General features: G+C 63.7%; 2 protein-coding genes across 2 annotated transcripts in view; one reads left to right on the top strand and one right to left on the bottom strand.

Annotated features, from left to right (window-relative positions):
- The window catches only part of Hdac5 (histone deacetylase 5), a 22,070-nt gene extending 14,879 nt beyond the window's left edge, over positions 1 to 7,191 (top strand). Inside the window, exons 5-27 of the mRNA XM_033763141.1 lie at positions 7 to 64; positions 140 to 254; positions 413 to 543; positions 654 to 800; positions 888 to 1,000; positions 1,094 to 1,225; positions 1,304 to 1,526; positions 2,208 to 2,410; positions 2,565 to 2,846; positions 3,110 to 3,275; positions 3,451 to 3,584; positions 3,720 to 3,840; positions 3,956 to 4,005; positions 4,088 to 4,195; positions 4,546 to 4,601; positions 4,682 to 4,769; positions 5,491 to 5,610; positions 5,699 to 5,796; positions 5,911 to 6,029; positions 6,466 to 6,599; positions 6,675 to 6,759; positions 6,853 to 6,980; positions 7,046 to 7,191. Coding sequence (XP_033619032.1) covers positions 7 to 64; positions 140 to 254; positions 413 to 543; positions 654 to 800; positions 888 to 1,000; positions 1,094 to 1,225; positions 1,304 to 1,526; positions 2,208 to 2,410; positions 2,565 to 2,846; positions 3,110 to 3,275; positions 3,451 to 3,584; positions 3,720 to 3,840; positions 3,956 to 4,005; positions 4,088 to 4,195; positions 4,546 to 4,601; positions 4,682 to 4,769; positions 5,491 to 5,610; positions 5,699 to 5,796; positions 5,911 to 6,029; positions 6,466 to 6,599; positions 6,675 to 6,759; positions 6,853 to 6,980; positions 7,046 to 7,153 — 2,919 coding nt within the window. The 3' untranslated portion in view covers positions 7,154 to 7,191. The remainder of the gene's footprint in view (positions 1 to 6; positions 65 to 139; positions 255 to 412; positions 544 to 653; positions 801 to 887; positions 1,001 to 1,093; positions 1,226 to 1,303; positions 1,527 to 2,207; positions 2,411 to 2,564; positions 2,847 to 3,109; positions 3,276 to 3,450; positions 3,585 to 3,719; positions 3,841 to 3,955; positions 4,006 to 4,087; positions 4,196 to 4,545; positions 4,602 to 4,681; positions 4,770 to 5,490; positions 5,611 to 5,698; positions 5,797 to 5,910; positions 6,030 to 6,465; positions 6,600 to 6,674; positions 6,760 to 6,852; positions 6,981 to 7,045) is intronic.
- A 1,007-nt stretch (positions 7,192 to 8,198) lies between these two features.
- Positions 8,199 to 12,078, bottom strand: part of G6pc3 (glucose-6-phosphatase catalytic subunit 3) — a 6,656-nt gene continuing 2,776 nt past the window's right edge. Inside the window, exons 2-7 of the mRNA XM_010643012.1 lie at positions 11,744 to 11,956; positions 10,034 to 10,140; positions 9,307 to 9,397; positions 9,109 to 9,227; positions 8,885 to 9,026; positions 8,199 to 8,735 (exon numbers count right to left, since the gene is read on the bottom strand). Coding sequence (XP_010641314.1) covers positions 8,375 to 8,735; positions 8,885 to 9,026; positions 9,109 to 9,227; positions 9,307 to 9,397; positions 10,034 to 10,140; positions 11,744 to 11,956 — 1,033 coding nt within the window. The 3' untranslated portion in view covers positions 8,199 to 8,374. The remainder of the gene's footprint in view (positions 8,736 to 8,884; positions 9,027 to 9,108; positions 9,228 to 9,306; positions 9,398 to 10,033; positions 10,141 to 11,743; positions 11,957 to 12,078) is intronic.

Raw genomic sequence — 12,078 nt, 5'->3', positions numbered from 1 at the left:
CTGGAGAGGCAGCGGCTGGAGCAGCAGCTGCTCGTCCTGCGCCACAAGGAAAAGAGCAAAGAGAGTAAGGGTGGGGGGCATTGGGCGGTGGTGCCCGGGCCCGGCCCCCAGCACCCAGCTCAGTGGTGCCCCCCCACAGGTGCCATCGCCAGCACCGAGGTAAAGCTGCGGCTGCAGGAATTCCTTCTGTCCAAGTCGAAGGAGCCCACACCAGGCGGCCTCAACCATTCCCTCCCTCAGCACCCCAAGTGCTGGTAATGGCGGGGCTCGGTTCTGGGGTGGCCCCTAGGAGACGCCCAGCCCCAGCTCCTTCCTGCCCACCCAGGACCGGTCCTTGTCCCTGTGCCCAAGGGGCCTCTCCTAACTCTCCTCGGCTGGGCTGGGCGCGGGGTGACTGGTCTGCCTCCCCCAGGGGAGCCCACCACGCTTCTTTGGACCAGAGTTCCCCTCCCCAGAGCGGCCCCCCCGGGACACCTCCCTCCTACAAGCTGCCTCTCCTGGGGCCCTACGACAGCCGTGATGACTTCCCCCTCCGCAAGACAGGTTCGAGGTGGCCCTGTGCCGGCATGCAGGGGGTGGGCGGTGGGCAGAGGTGTGGCCGTGGGGGCCAGGCTCTGCTGTGAGCGGCCACTCTGAGTCCCCACGCCCCTTAGCCTCGGAACCCAACCTGAAAGTACGGTCAAGGCTAAAGCAGAAGGTGGCCGAGCGGAGAAGCAGCCCGCTGCTGCGCCGCAAGGATGGGACCGTTATCAGCACCTTCAAGAAGAGAGCTGTGGAGATCACGGGTGCCGGCTCTGGGGGTGAGGGCTGCCTGCAGGTCATGTCCTGGAGGGCCTGGGGATGGGGTGGCCCAGAGCAGGCCCCGGTGACAGCTGCTTCTCCTGTAGTGTCGTCTGTGTGTAACAGTGCGCCTGGCTCCGGCCCCAGCTCTCCCAACAGCTCCCACGGCACCATCGCCGAGAACGGCTTCACGGGCTCTGTCCCCAACATCCCCACCGAGGTAGGACTGGCCGAGGCCGGGGCCCCAGGCAAGTGTGCAGCCCAAATGACCCTGCTGAGGCCGGGCCTCCCTCAGCCTGCTCTTGCCCCACAGATGCTCCCACAGCACAGGGCCCTGCCTCTAGACGGCGCCCCCAGCCAGTTCAGCCTCTACACATCCCCCTCGCTACCCAATATCTCGCTCGGGCTGCAGGCCACCGTCACCGTCTCCAACTCGCGCCTCACGGTGAGTGGGGAGATGGGAGCCAGGCCCAGGGATGGGTGGGTCAGGGCGGCACGGCCGCTCTCACCTCCCACCCCCTAGGCCTCCCCGAAGCTGGCCACACAGCAGGAGGCCGAGAGGCAGGCCCTCCAGTCTTTGCAGCTGGGCAGCCCACTGACTGGCAAGTTCATGAGTACCTCCTCCATCCCGGGCTGCCTGCTGGGTGTGGCGCTGGAGGGCGACGCGGGAACCCATGGGCACGCATCCCTGCTACAGCATGTGCTGCTGCTGGAGCAGGCCCGGCAGCAGAGCACCCTCCTCGCAGGTGAGTGGGTGCGGGGTCCCGCCCATTCCTGTCCAGTGGGGACAGCCATGCTGGAGGGGTTAGGGAGAGCCAGGCATGGGGGTACATGCCATCTAGCATTCGGGAGGCTGAGGCAGCAGGCTCACCAGGAGTTAGAGGCAGCCTGGTCTGCATAGTGAGACTGTCTCACACAGGGAAGGGAGGGGAAGGGAATGGCAAGCAGTTAGCTTTATGCCTCCATTTAAGTCGCACTCAGGCCGGGCGTGGTGGCGCACACCTGTAGTCCCAGCACTTGGGAGGCCGAGGCAGGAGGATCACCGAGGCTTTGAGGCCAGCCTGGGGTGCATAGTGGGTTCAAGGCCAGCCTGAACTGCACAGTGCAACCCTGCCACAAGAACCAACGAAGTAAATAAGTAAATAATATTCAGAATATCGTCTTGATGTGTACCACCTGTGCTTACTGCTGGGGATTTTGCCTGTTCACACTGAGTATGGGATCCACTGTGCAGTGCAGACAGGCTGTTCCAAGGACTTGCGTGGCCTGGGGGTCCCGGCCCAGTCGGAGTGGTTGGGGTGCCCATCTCTTCCCACACATGGGGTAGCCCAGGACCTCATGTGCGCCTGGAGGGACTTGGGCAGCAGGCGTGGGCACCAGGCCCAAGGCCCCGTGGAGCGAGACGGCTCACCTGCCTCCCTCCCCAGTGCCGCTGCACGGGCAGTCCCCCCTGGTGACGGGTGAACGCATGGCCACCAGCATGCGGACGGTGAGCAAGCTGCCCCGGCACCGGCCACTGAGCCGCACGCAGTCCTCGCCGCTGCCTCAGAGTCCCCAGGCCCTCCAGCAGCTTGTCACGCAGCAGCAGTTCCTGGAGAAGCAGAAGCAGCAGCAGCTGCAGCTGGGCAAGGTATGGGCAGCAGGGATTTGGCTGTCTTTGTTTCTTGGCTTTTTGAGGCAGGGTCTCGCTATGTAGCCCAGGCTGACCTGGAACTAATGGTCCTCCTGCCTCAGCCTCCTAGTGCTGGGACGAGAGGTCTGTGTTCCCTGCCTTCTGCCCCCAGATCCTCACTAAGACGGGAGAGCTGCCCAGGCCACCTACCACACACCCTGAGGAGACTGAGGAGGAGCTCACAGAGCAGCAGGAGGCCTTGCTGGGTGAGGGAACCCTGGCGGTGCCCCGGGAAGGCTCCACGGAGAGCGAGAGCACCCAGGAGGACCTGGAGGAGGAGGAGGAGGACGAGGAGGACGAGGTGGACGGCTGCGTCCAGGTCCAGGACCTGGCAGGCGACAGCGGCCCAGAGGAAGGCCCTGACCTGGAGGAGCTCGGTGCCGGCTACAGAAAGGTGCCTTTCCACCCCATCCCAAGTGCGCCATGTGTGCGCCCTGCCCCACCCTACCTGCTGCTGTACGGGGCACTCCATTCACACAGGACCCAGCGGCTGACTCATCCCGCCCCCACCCCACTGCTTTCCTCAGGGTTCTGTGGTGACTCACAGCCCCCAGGGACCACGCAGGCCCGGAGTATTCCTGGGAGCCCAGGGCTGGGCTGCGAGGGGGAGTTGGGGCACCTGCCCTCCTCACCCGCCTTGCCCCACCCGTGTCCCAGCTCTTCGCAGATGCCCAGCAGCTGCCGCCCCTGCGCATGTACCAGGCACCCCTCAGCCTGGCTGCTGTGCCCCACCAGGCCCTGGGCCGCACCCAGTCCTCGCCCGCTGCAACAGGGGGTGTGAAGAGCCCCCCAGACCCGCCCGCCAAGCTCCTCTTCACCACTGGTGAGCGCCCACCTTCGTCCTCTGCTCCTGCGGCTCGTGGGTGGCGCTCAGGGTGGCTGCCTCTGCCACCTGCACTGGGGCCAGGGTCGGCTGAGTGGTCCATGCCCTGTGGGTCCTGTGGGTGTGCAGGGCAGCGAAGGGGCGGGCGGCAGCAGCTGACAGGGTCCCTGCCCAGGTGTGGTGTACGACACGTTCATGCTGAAGCACCAGTGTGTGTGCGGGAACACGCATGTCCACCCCGAGCACGCCGGCCGCATCCAGAGCATCTGGTCACGGCTGCAGGAGACTGGCCTGCTGGGGAAGTGCGAGGTGAGCACCCGGCGCCCCGCTCCACTCCCCTCTCCTCCCGTTCCGGCCAGCAGCAGGGCAGAGTCCAGGGTGGCCCAGGGGCCCTGGCCCAGGGTCACAGTGCAGAGCCCCACGCAGCCTCTCGCCGCCCTGCAGCGGGTGCGGGGCCGCAAGGCCACCCTGGACGAGATCCAGACGGTGCACTCAGAGTTCCACACGCTGCTCTACGGGACCAGCCCGCTCAACCGGCAGAAGCTGGACAGCAAGAAGCTGCTCGGTGAGGATGAGGATGGCTCCTGCCGTGGTGGGCACAGCTGTGGTCTGGCCCGGAGGGCAGGTGGCAGGCTGAACCAGTGGGCATGACGTGGCAACTCTGACCTTGTTCCCCACAGGCCCCCTCAGCCAGAAGATGTACGCCGTGCTGCCCTGTGGGGGCATTGGGGTGAGTGGGCTGTGTGCCCTTGGGGTTGGGTGGGCAGGCTTGGGGCCCACACCACCCATCCTGAGGCGCCGCCCCACTGCAGGTGGACAGCGACACTGTGTGGAACGAGATGCACTCCTCCAGCGCTGCACGCATGGCCGTGGGCTGCCTGCTGGAGCTGGCCTTCAAGGTGGCCGCGGGTGAGCTCAAGGTGAGGGGGCGAAGGCCTCACATCCCAGAGGCTGGGGCGGTGGCAGATGTGGCCTCCCCTCCCCAAGGCTCTGTCCTCCGCAGCCTCAGCTCTTGGGAGGCTAGAGTAGGGTGGGGACAGACCCTGGACAGCCAGAGGTTAAGGCACAAAGGGACCAACACTGGTAATGGTGCTCAGGACCTGTGTGGGGCCTGGGGCAGCAGTGCCCTATGGTGTCCTGACCTCCATGTGCCTGTCTGACCCGTGTCCCCTTCCTTGCCTGGCTTCCACTCCTGTTCCTGTGCCCTCCCCTGCCTGGCCACCTTTCGTCCCTGTGTCCGGCCTTTGTTTCTCTGCCCGCGCCCTTTCAGAATGGCTTTGCCATCATCCGGCCCCCAGGACACCACGCCGAGCAGTCCACGGCCATGTGAGTACCCGTCTGCCCGTCCTGCCGCGCAGCCCTGTCCACACTGTCCGAGGTGACGCTGCCCTTCTCCCCACCCACAGGGGATTCTGCTTCTTCAACTCCGTAGCCATCACGGCCAAGCTGCTTCAGCAGAAGCTGAACGTGGGCAAGGTCCTCATCGTAGACTGGGTAGGCGCGGCCCCGGCCCCACGACCTTCTGCTGGGTCACCAGCCCTCCGTGACTCCCCAGGGTGCCTCCCCAGCAGCCCCTCAGCCCAGGGCTCTGCAGCCTGGAGCAGTAGGGACAGTGCTGCAACCACTGCTAGATGTCACCCTCTGCCTTCGCCCTGGACCCTGGGCTGACCTGGCTGACTGGCACCTGACCTGGCTCCCTGAGGGGTGGAGGCCACGGTTATCTGCCTGAGGCCCACCCCCAGGCGCCCGCCAAGCCTGCAGAGCTGGGGACACTGCACCCTGCTCCTGTTACTGTGCTTGGGTGCCTTGCCAGGACCAATCCCTAGCACGGGCAAAATCTGCAGAGCCTAATTTTGGCTTAAAAATTCATGTAAATGCCAGGCATGGTGGTACCTGCCTGTACTTCTAGCTGCTGGGGAGGCAAGGCAAGGTTGCCATGAGTTTGACAGGGCTAGCCTGGACTGCAGAGTGAGGCCCTGCCTGAAATAATAAAAATTTTGAGGGCTGGGGATGTGGCTCAGGGGTGGAGCGCTTGCCTGGCAGGCACCAGAACCTGGGTTCCTTCCCCAGAACCGCGGGAAAAAGAGAGGATGGCGGATGTGGGCCCCCCAGGCCTCTGTCCCCCACTCTGCCCCGCGTCACCGCGTGGCCGGCGCAGTGGGACCCGGCCCAGCAGGTGTGCAGGGCGGCGGGTCAGGCGTGTCCCGTCCCTCAGGACATCCACCACGGCAACGGCACGCAGCAGGCCTTCTACAGCGACCCTTCTGTGCTCTACATCTCGCTGCACCGCTATGACAACGGCAACTTCTTCCCGGGCTCCGGGGCTCCCGAGGAGGTGCGGCCGGGCTCTGGGAGGCGGGGTGCGGCGCCCGGTTCCTGCCTGAGAGTCACGTCTGCCCTTCCTCCCTCCTGCCGGCCGCCAGGTTGGCGGGGGCCCCGGCGCGGGGTACAACGTGAACGTGGCCTGGACGGGTGGCGTGGACCCGCCCATCGGGGACGTGGAGTACCTGACAGCCTTCAGGTAGGGCGAAGGGGCGGGTGTGGGCGTGGTCCTGGCTGCAGGGCGGGGCGGGGGGCGCGGCCTGGGCGGTGGGGCGTGGCGGGGGCGTGGTCCCAGCCGAGGGCGTGCTTGCAGGACCGTGGTCATGCCCATTGCCCACGAGTTCGCGCCGGATGTGGTCCTCGTCTCCGCGGGGTTCGACGCTGTGGAAGGACACTTGTCCCCTCTGGGTGGCTACTCTGTCACCGCCAGATGTGAGCGCTGGGGCCCTGGGCGGGAAGGGTGGAGTAGGGAAGGGCCACTGCTCCAGGGTGGTAGGGATCTGCCCTGTGATTTTAGGGGGACTGGGAACTTTTAAATTATTTTTTGTCTTTTACTTTATTTGGGGGGGAAGTTTTGAGACAGAGTCTTGCTATGTAGTTCGGGCCAGCCATAAACTCTCAGTGATCCTCCTGCCTCAGCCTTGTGCATGGTGGGATGGCAGGCGTGCCCCATGCCTGGCAGTGGTGTTCCTTCTGTGGTGTGTGGATTTTTTTCTGGGCTGACTTCACCCCTGACAGAGCTTTGGCCCCGACCTTGGCTTGTGCCTCAGTGGGGTTCCAACCTGCTGTATTTCGTGCTGTCTGCCCACCCGGCTTTCCATTCATTTTCTCCACTCGCACTGATTCTCTCTCTCCTCACTCTGCCAAGGCTTTGGCCACCTGACCAGGCAGCTGATGACGCTGGCGGGGGGCCGGGTGGTGCTGGCCCTGGAGGGGGGCCACGATCTGACCGCCATCTGTGATGCCTCTGAGGCCTGTGTCTCCGCCCTGCTCAGCGTGGAGGTGAGGTATGGGCCAGCCAGGGTGTCTGGGGCAGGCCGCCTGTCCGGACGCTCACGCCCCCTCTCCCCCCACCAGTTGCAGCCCTTGGATGAGGCCGTGCTACAGCAGAAGCCCAGCATCAATGCAGTGGCCACGCTCGAGAAAGTCATCGAGATCCAGGGTGTGTGTGGACGAGCGGGACCCCAGCCTGGTGCGCTTGGGGCTGGGGCTGGAGGGCCCTGACCCCGCCCGTGCGCCCCACCTGTACCTACAGGCAAACACTGGAGCTGCGTACAGAGGTTCTCCGAGGGGCTGGGCCGCTCCCTGTGGGAGGCGCAGGCGGGGGAGGCGGAGGAGGCAGAGACTGTGAGCGCCATGGCGCTGCTGTCCGTGGGCGCCGATGTGGACACAACATCTAGCCAGGACATGGGCCCTTTGGAAGCAATGGTACAGATTCTGTGGAAGAGACAGGGTACTGTGTACCTGGCCTTGAAGGGGGCCCCCATGCCGCCTCTCAGGCCCATCTGTCCCGCAGACCGGCGGAGGAACCCATGGAGCAGGAGCCTGCCCTGTGACCCCCGCCCTGGCCCAGCCTTCATCATTGTGATTTTGTTTATTTTTTCTATTAAAAACAAAAAGTCACACATTACACAGCGTGTGCGTGTGGGTCTCTCAGCCTCAGCCCCTGCCCCACATCGCACCCACACCTGTGTCCTGCGCATTCCTCCCCTGCCCGCAGCTCTGGGTAGGCGCCAGTGAGGCGGAGCCCAGGGTTGGTGCCATGGCTTCGGCCTTAATTCCAGTCCTACTGCAGCCTCAGGACCAGCTACCCACCATACCCTGTGTGCCCACGGCTCTATAAGCCCTCCTCTGCAGGCTGTGGGCCAGGCTGGTCCTGGTCTGACTCCCACCCTCCCTGCCCTCTTCAGGTGCTGGCGAGAGGCAGCGGTGGGCCCTGCAGGAGGGCAGGCTCAGCTCCCTGGTGCGCCAGGATGGCAAGGGCCCCTCTTCCAGGTGTGCACCTGGCCTCTGCTTCGGGGAGCGCCTTCAGCTGCAGGAAACCAAAGATAGCAAGTGGCCCAGGGCCGACCCGCACCACAGTGCTCCCTCTTCCTTCCCCTGCAGGCTCGGGATGAGGCCAGGTCAGGGGTGACCCAGGGTCTCAGCCTTGCTTTGGCCCTTGGCTGTGACTCCCATGCAGTGTTCTGTGACCTGTTGCCCTGTGGGTCCCAGTATAAATAAACTCGGTTCCGGAGTCTCCTGGGGCCAAAGTCTCTGGGATCTTAACAGAGTACGTGTCAGAAACACCCCTCTTCCGAACCCTGGACCAGAGCCACCTTGGAAAAGAGGCTGGGGTGGAACAGTACACAGGGTTCTTTCTGCCCACAGATGCCCACTCTTGTCACCTCAGCGGCTCCTCCGTCCTCTTGACTCTGCTTGTGTAGTTGCAGGGCAGGTGTGGTGGGCCCCACAGGCAGGTCAGTGAGGTGTGAGACCCCGAAAGGGACCCAAACATGGTGCACACCTGTGACTCTAGCACTCAGGAGGCTGAGGTAAGATTTCTGAGAGTTCAAGGCCAGCCTGAACTACAAACTGAGACTTCTCAAAAAAACAAAGGAATCCCAAATTTAAGGACTTTATTGGTGCCCCCCGCCCACCCCCAGAGTTACAGGAACAGGAGGACTTGCTCCCTTTGCTTGAGTCCTGGAGGGAGACAGGAGACCCTCCTAGGGGAAGAGCATGTACTGGGAGGGGACCCTGGGCTGGCCTGCATGGGGGCTGTGCTCTGGGGTGAGTCAAGAGGAGTGGGCGGGTGGGGCCTGAGGGCTGAGGGTGAGGACCAACCAGGGCACCAGGGCCAGGACCAGGCAGGGCCACAGCGTGTACTGCAGGAAGTTGAAGATGTAGAAGAGGCTGGCCTGGGGCGGATGGCCCAGCCAGCTCAGGACGGCCAGCAGCCCCAGAGCCAGCGCCAGGCAGGCCGCCTTCTGACCTCCACCCAGCCGTGCCCGGCGGATCTGGACATAGCAGGGTGAGTGCAGGGCGATGCCCAGGCCCAGGGCAGCCCCCGAGTCACGGCTCAGCGAGGCGAAGGGCCGGCTGTCGATGTGCACCCACTCCGGCCGCTCGCACCACTTGGAGGCCAGGTCGATGGACCTGTGGAGAGCAGATTGAGGGCAGTGGACGCAGGGCTGCTGTGACCAGGCAGGGCTCATGTCAGAAGACAGGCCGTGGTCCTTGCTCAGCCACTGTGAACCCAGGACCCACTGGCCCTGACCTCAGCTGGTCACAGAGGCCGGACTCACCAGGAAAGGTCCAGGCCCAGCGTGACAAGGGTCCAGTAGATGAGGCTGGCACCCAGCATGAGGGCCAGTGCGGTCAGCCCGTAGAAGCTGAGCTCCCTCTCCATGGGCACTCGGGGGGCCATCAGCCAGCCCAGGGCCACACCTGGGGCAGGGGAGGGGTGTCAGAGATGGGACCGGACCGGCGAGGCAACGGGAGATGGGGCCCAGCACCCATCCCGGCTCACCAGTCACCAGCCCAGCCAACACCTGGTGTGGGAAGTGTGCCAGGAGGAAGATCCGGGACAGGCCGATGGCCAGCAGGAAGGTGCAGTAGGCCAGGCTGGGCACAGCCCGCACCCAGCGGCTGTGGAGACAGATGATGCTCCTGGGGTCCCCTGCAGAGCCACCCCACCCTGGAGTCACACCCTGCTTCTAATGGTTACCTGTGTGTCCGGGTGGCCACCTGGGAGGACAGCGCCGTCATCACGGGCCACAGCGCTGCCCCTGTGATCATGCAGTGTCCGGAAGGGCTGCCTGTGGGGACAGGGGCTTGGGGTGAGGCTGGGGCAGAGCCACGGGCTGGTGATGCCAGACCCAGCTGCCTCTGGGGCTAAGCAAGCTTTGGGGGGGTCACAGTGATTGGGTATCTCCACCCAGTCCAGGCTGTCCTTGAACTCCAGACCCTCCTACCTTAGCCTCCAAAGGGCTGGGATCCCAGGTACACACCATGCCCGATGAGCCACCAGCACTGCCAGCTGCTCCCTCTGGTCGAGCTGATTCCTCCTCATACCACTCAAGCTCCTGCCTGTAGGCTTCTGCCTGACCCTGCCTCTTGGTGTCTTTATTTTTTCACCCAGTGGGGACTGAGCCCTAATATACTAAGCTGCATCCCAGCCCTTTTTAAATTTTTGAGAGAGGTTTCTCACTAAATTGCCCGGACCAGGTTCCAACTTGTGATCCTCCTGCGTCAGCCTCCCAGAGTGCTGGATTGCAGATGTGCACCACCACGCCTGGCCTCCCAGCTCCATTCTGTACAATGTGGGCAGCGAGCACGTGGCATGGGTGCCTTCCTGAGGTTTGTTTTCTGGGCTGGTAGCTAAGAGCCCACCTTGGTGGGGACATTTGAAGGAACCTAGCCCTGAGGGAAGAAGGAGTTCTGCTCCTGCCCACCTGGGCCAGTTTCACACGAAGAGGAGAACTGGTGAACCTGGGCTGGAGCTTGGCTGTAGTACCCCGACTCGTGGACCCACCAGAAGGGCCGGTCTCCAAAGAGAAACCTGGAGAAGAGAAGAAGCAAGTGGATACTCCACGGGGCCCGAGGTCAGGGCGGGAGAAGGCGAGACCCAGCAGGGCCCTGGGAGGACCCTGGAGGCCCAGGGTCAGAAAGGGTCTGTTTCTTATACACAAAAAGAAAGGGTCTGTTTTTGGCTGTTACTTTGCTGTGGTTTCCCACCTTGGAACAGGAAAAAGCGCATTAGTTTTCAAAAGTGATACTGAGGCAAGAAACTGTGCATGTAACCTGGGTGTGGTGGCGTACACCTATGATCCCAGCACTTGGGAGGCAGGAGGATCACCGTGAGTTCAAGGCCAGCCTGGGCTACATAATGAGCGAGAGGCCAACCTGAATTACAGAGCAAGACCCTAGCTCAAAAACAACACAAAACTGCCTATGTGTGTGTGTGTGTGTGTGTGTGTGTGTGTGCGCGCGTGCATGTGTGCACACACATGGCTCTGCGACACTCAGACACCCCACTCCAATGTACCCCCATCTAGGGCCAGCCCTTCTCCCCCCGAAAGCCCAGAAGCTGACCTTCCCTGCTCCCGACTCCTCCTGCTACTCACTCAGTCCCCAACCCTACCGAATCACCCAGGCCCGAATTATTTAGTGCAGCTTCTCAGGCCTAGCAACAGACAGAGGAACCTAGAAAAACCTTCCCTGGCCAGCAGATGTCGGCTGGGCTCTGGGAACCACACAGACCAGACTGTGGTGGCCGGAGAGAAGGCAGAGCACACAGGCAGGAAGAGGTGCTGGGAGGGAGACTCCAAGGGACCTGGCCTTCCCTACCCTCAGACAGGCCAAGTGCTGGCCATGCAAGCGCAGGGGCTGGGTGGCAGGAGGCACGGGAGCCTGCAGGACAGCAGGGATGCGCAGCAGTGGAGAAGGTGCTTCCTTGCCGGACGCTGGTCCAGCCTGCCCTTCCTTCCGGGTCAACAGAGGCTGAGGACAAGGGGGGTGAGGCTTCAAGCCTGGCAGGTCCTTCTGTACCCAGAAGAGCACGCAGGTGGCACAGAGCGATGACCCCAGATGCAGGGCCTCCACCCACCTGCCCCGAGTCCTGCTTCAGTCTGTGTGAGGGAAGAAAGGGAAGAGTGTCCCAGGAACCTTGGTAAAATGCAAGCTCTGATTCAGAGGATCTGGCCTGGGGCCCAAGCTGCTGCGTTCTAGCAACCCTTCTAGTACCGCCTATGCCACTGGGCAGACAGATTCGAGGCAGGCTGTGCATGGCCTGGAATGAAGCCTGCTGCTGCTTCGCGCGTGTGCGTGGTACTGGGGTTGAACCCAGGGCCTCCTACAAGTAGGCAAGCACCCAGGACAGAGCTACATCCCCAGCCCTTTGTATTTTGGGGGAATGCCTGGGCCTGCCTGGGCCTTTAGGTCCTCCTGCCTCAGCCTCCTGCTTGCTGGGATTAGAGGCCTGCGCCCCCGCCCAGCGCACACATGCCTAACAATGGCGTCAGGCGAGGGAACAGATGACTGAAAACTTGAGAAGTGGGACTCTTGGCAGGCGTCTGCGAGGGTGAGCGCGGCGGGACGGAGGAGTCTGCGCCTGAAGGGCCGCACTGGGGCCACTGCTGTCTGGGCGGGCCCGCCGGTCTCACCACTTGAAGACGAGGTTGAGCCACTCGGAGACCAGACTGGTCCACAGCACGGCGACGCCCACGCGGCGGGAGGCGTAGTAGGCCGCGGGGAAGTAGAGCAGGAACAGGTTCTTGGGGTCGCCCAGGAAGGTGACCCAGAGCCACACGCCCTCCAGCCACGGCAGCCGCGTCTGCAGCGCCTCGGCCAGCGCGATGCCCGCGCCCCCCGCACCACTTGAAGACGAGGTTGAGCCACTCGGAGACCAGACTGGTCCACAGCACGGCGACGCCCACGCGGCGGGAGGCGTAGTAGGCCGCGGGGAAGTAGAGCAGGAACAGGTTCTTGGGGCTTGGGG

This window comes from Fukomys damarensis, unplaced genomic scaffold (assembly GCF_012274545.1).
Source record: "Fukomys damarensis isolate Sample0158 unplaced genomic scaffold, DMR_v1.0_HiC HiC_scaffold_13, whole genome shotgun sequence".
Lineage (NCBI taxonomy): Eukaryota > Metazoa > Chordata > Mammalia > Rodentia > Bathyergidae > Fukomys > Fukomys damarensis.
The sequence above is the reverse complement of the archived record's forward strand: the minus strand, read 5'-3'. Positions and strand labels throughout refer to the sequence as shown.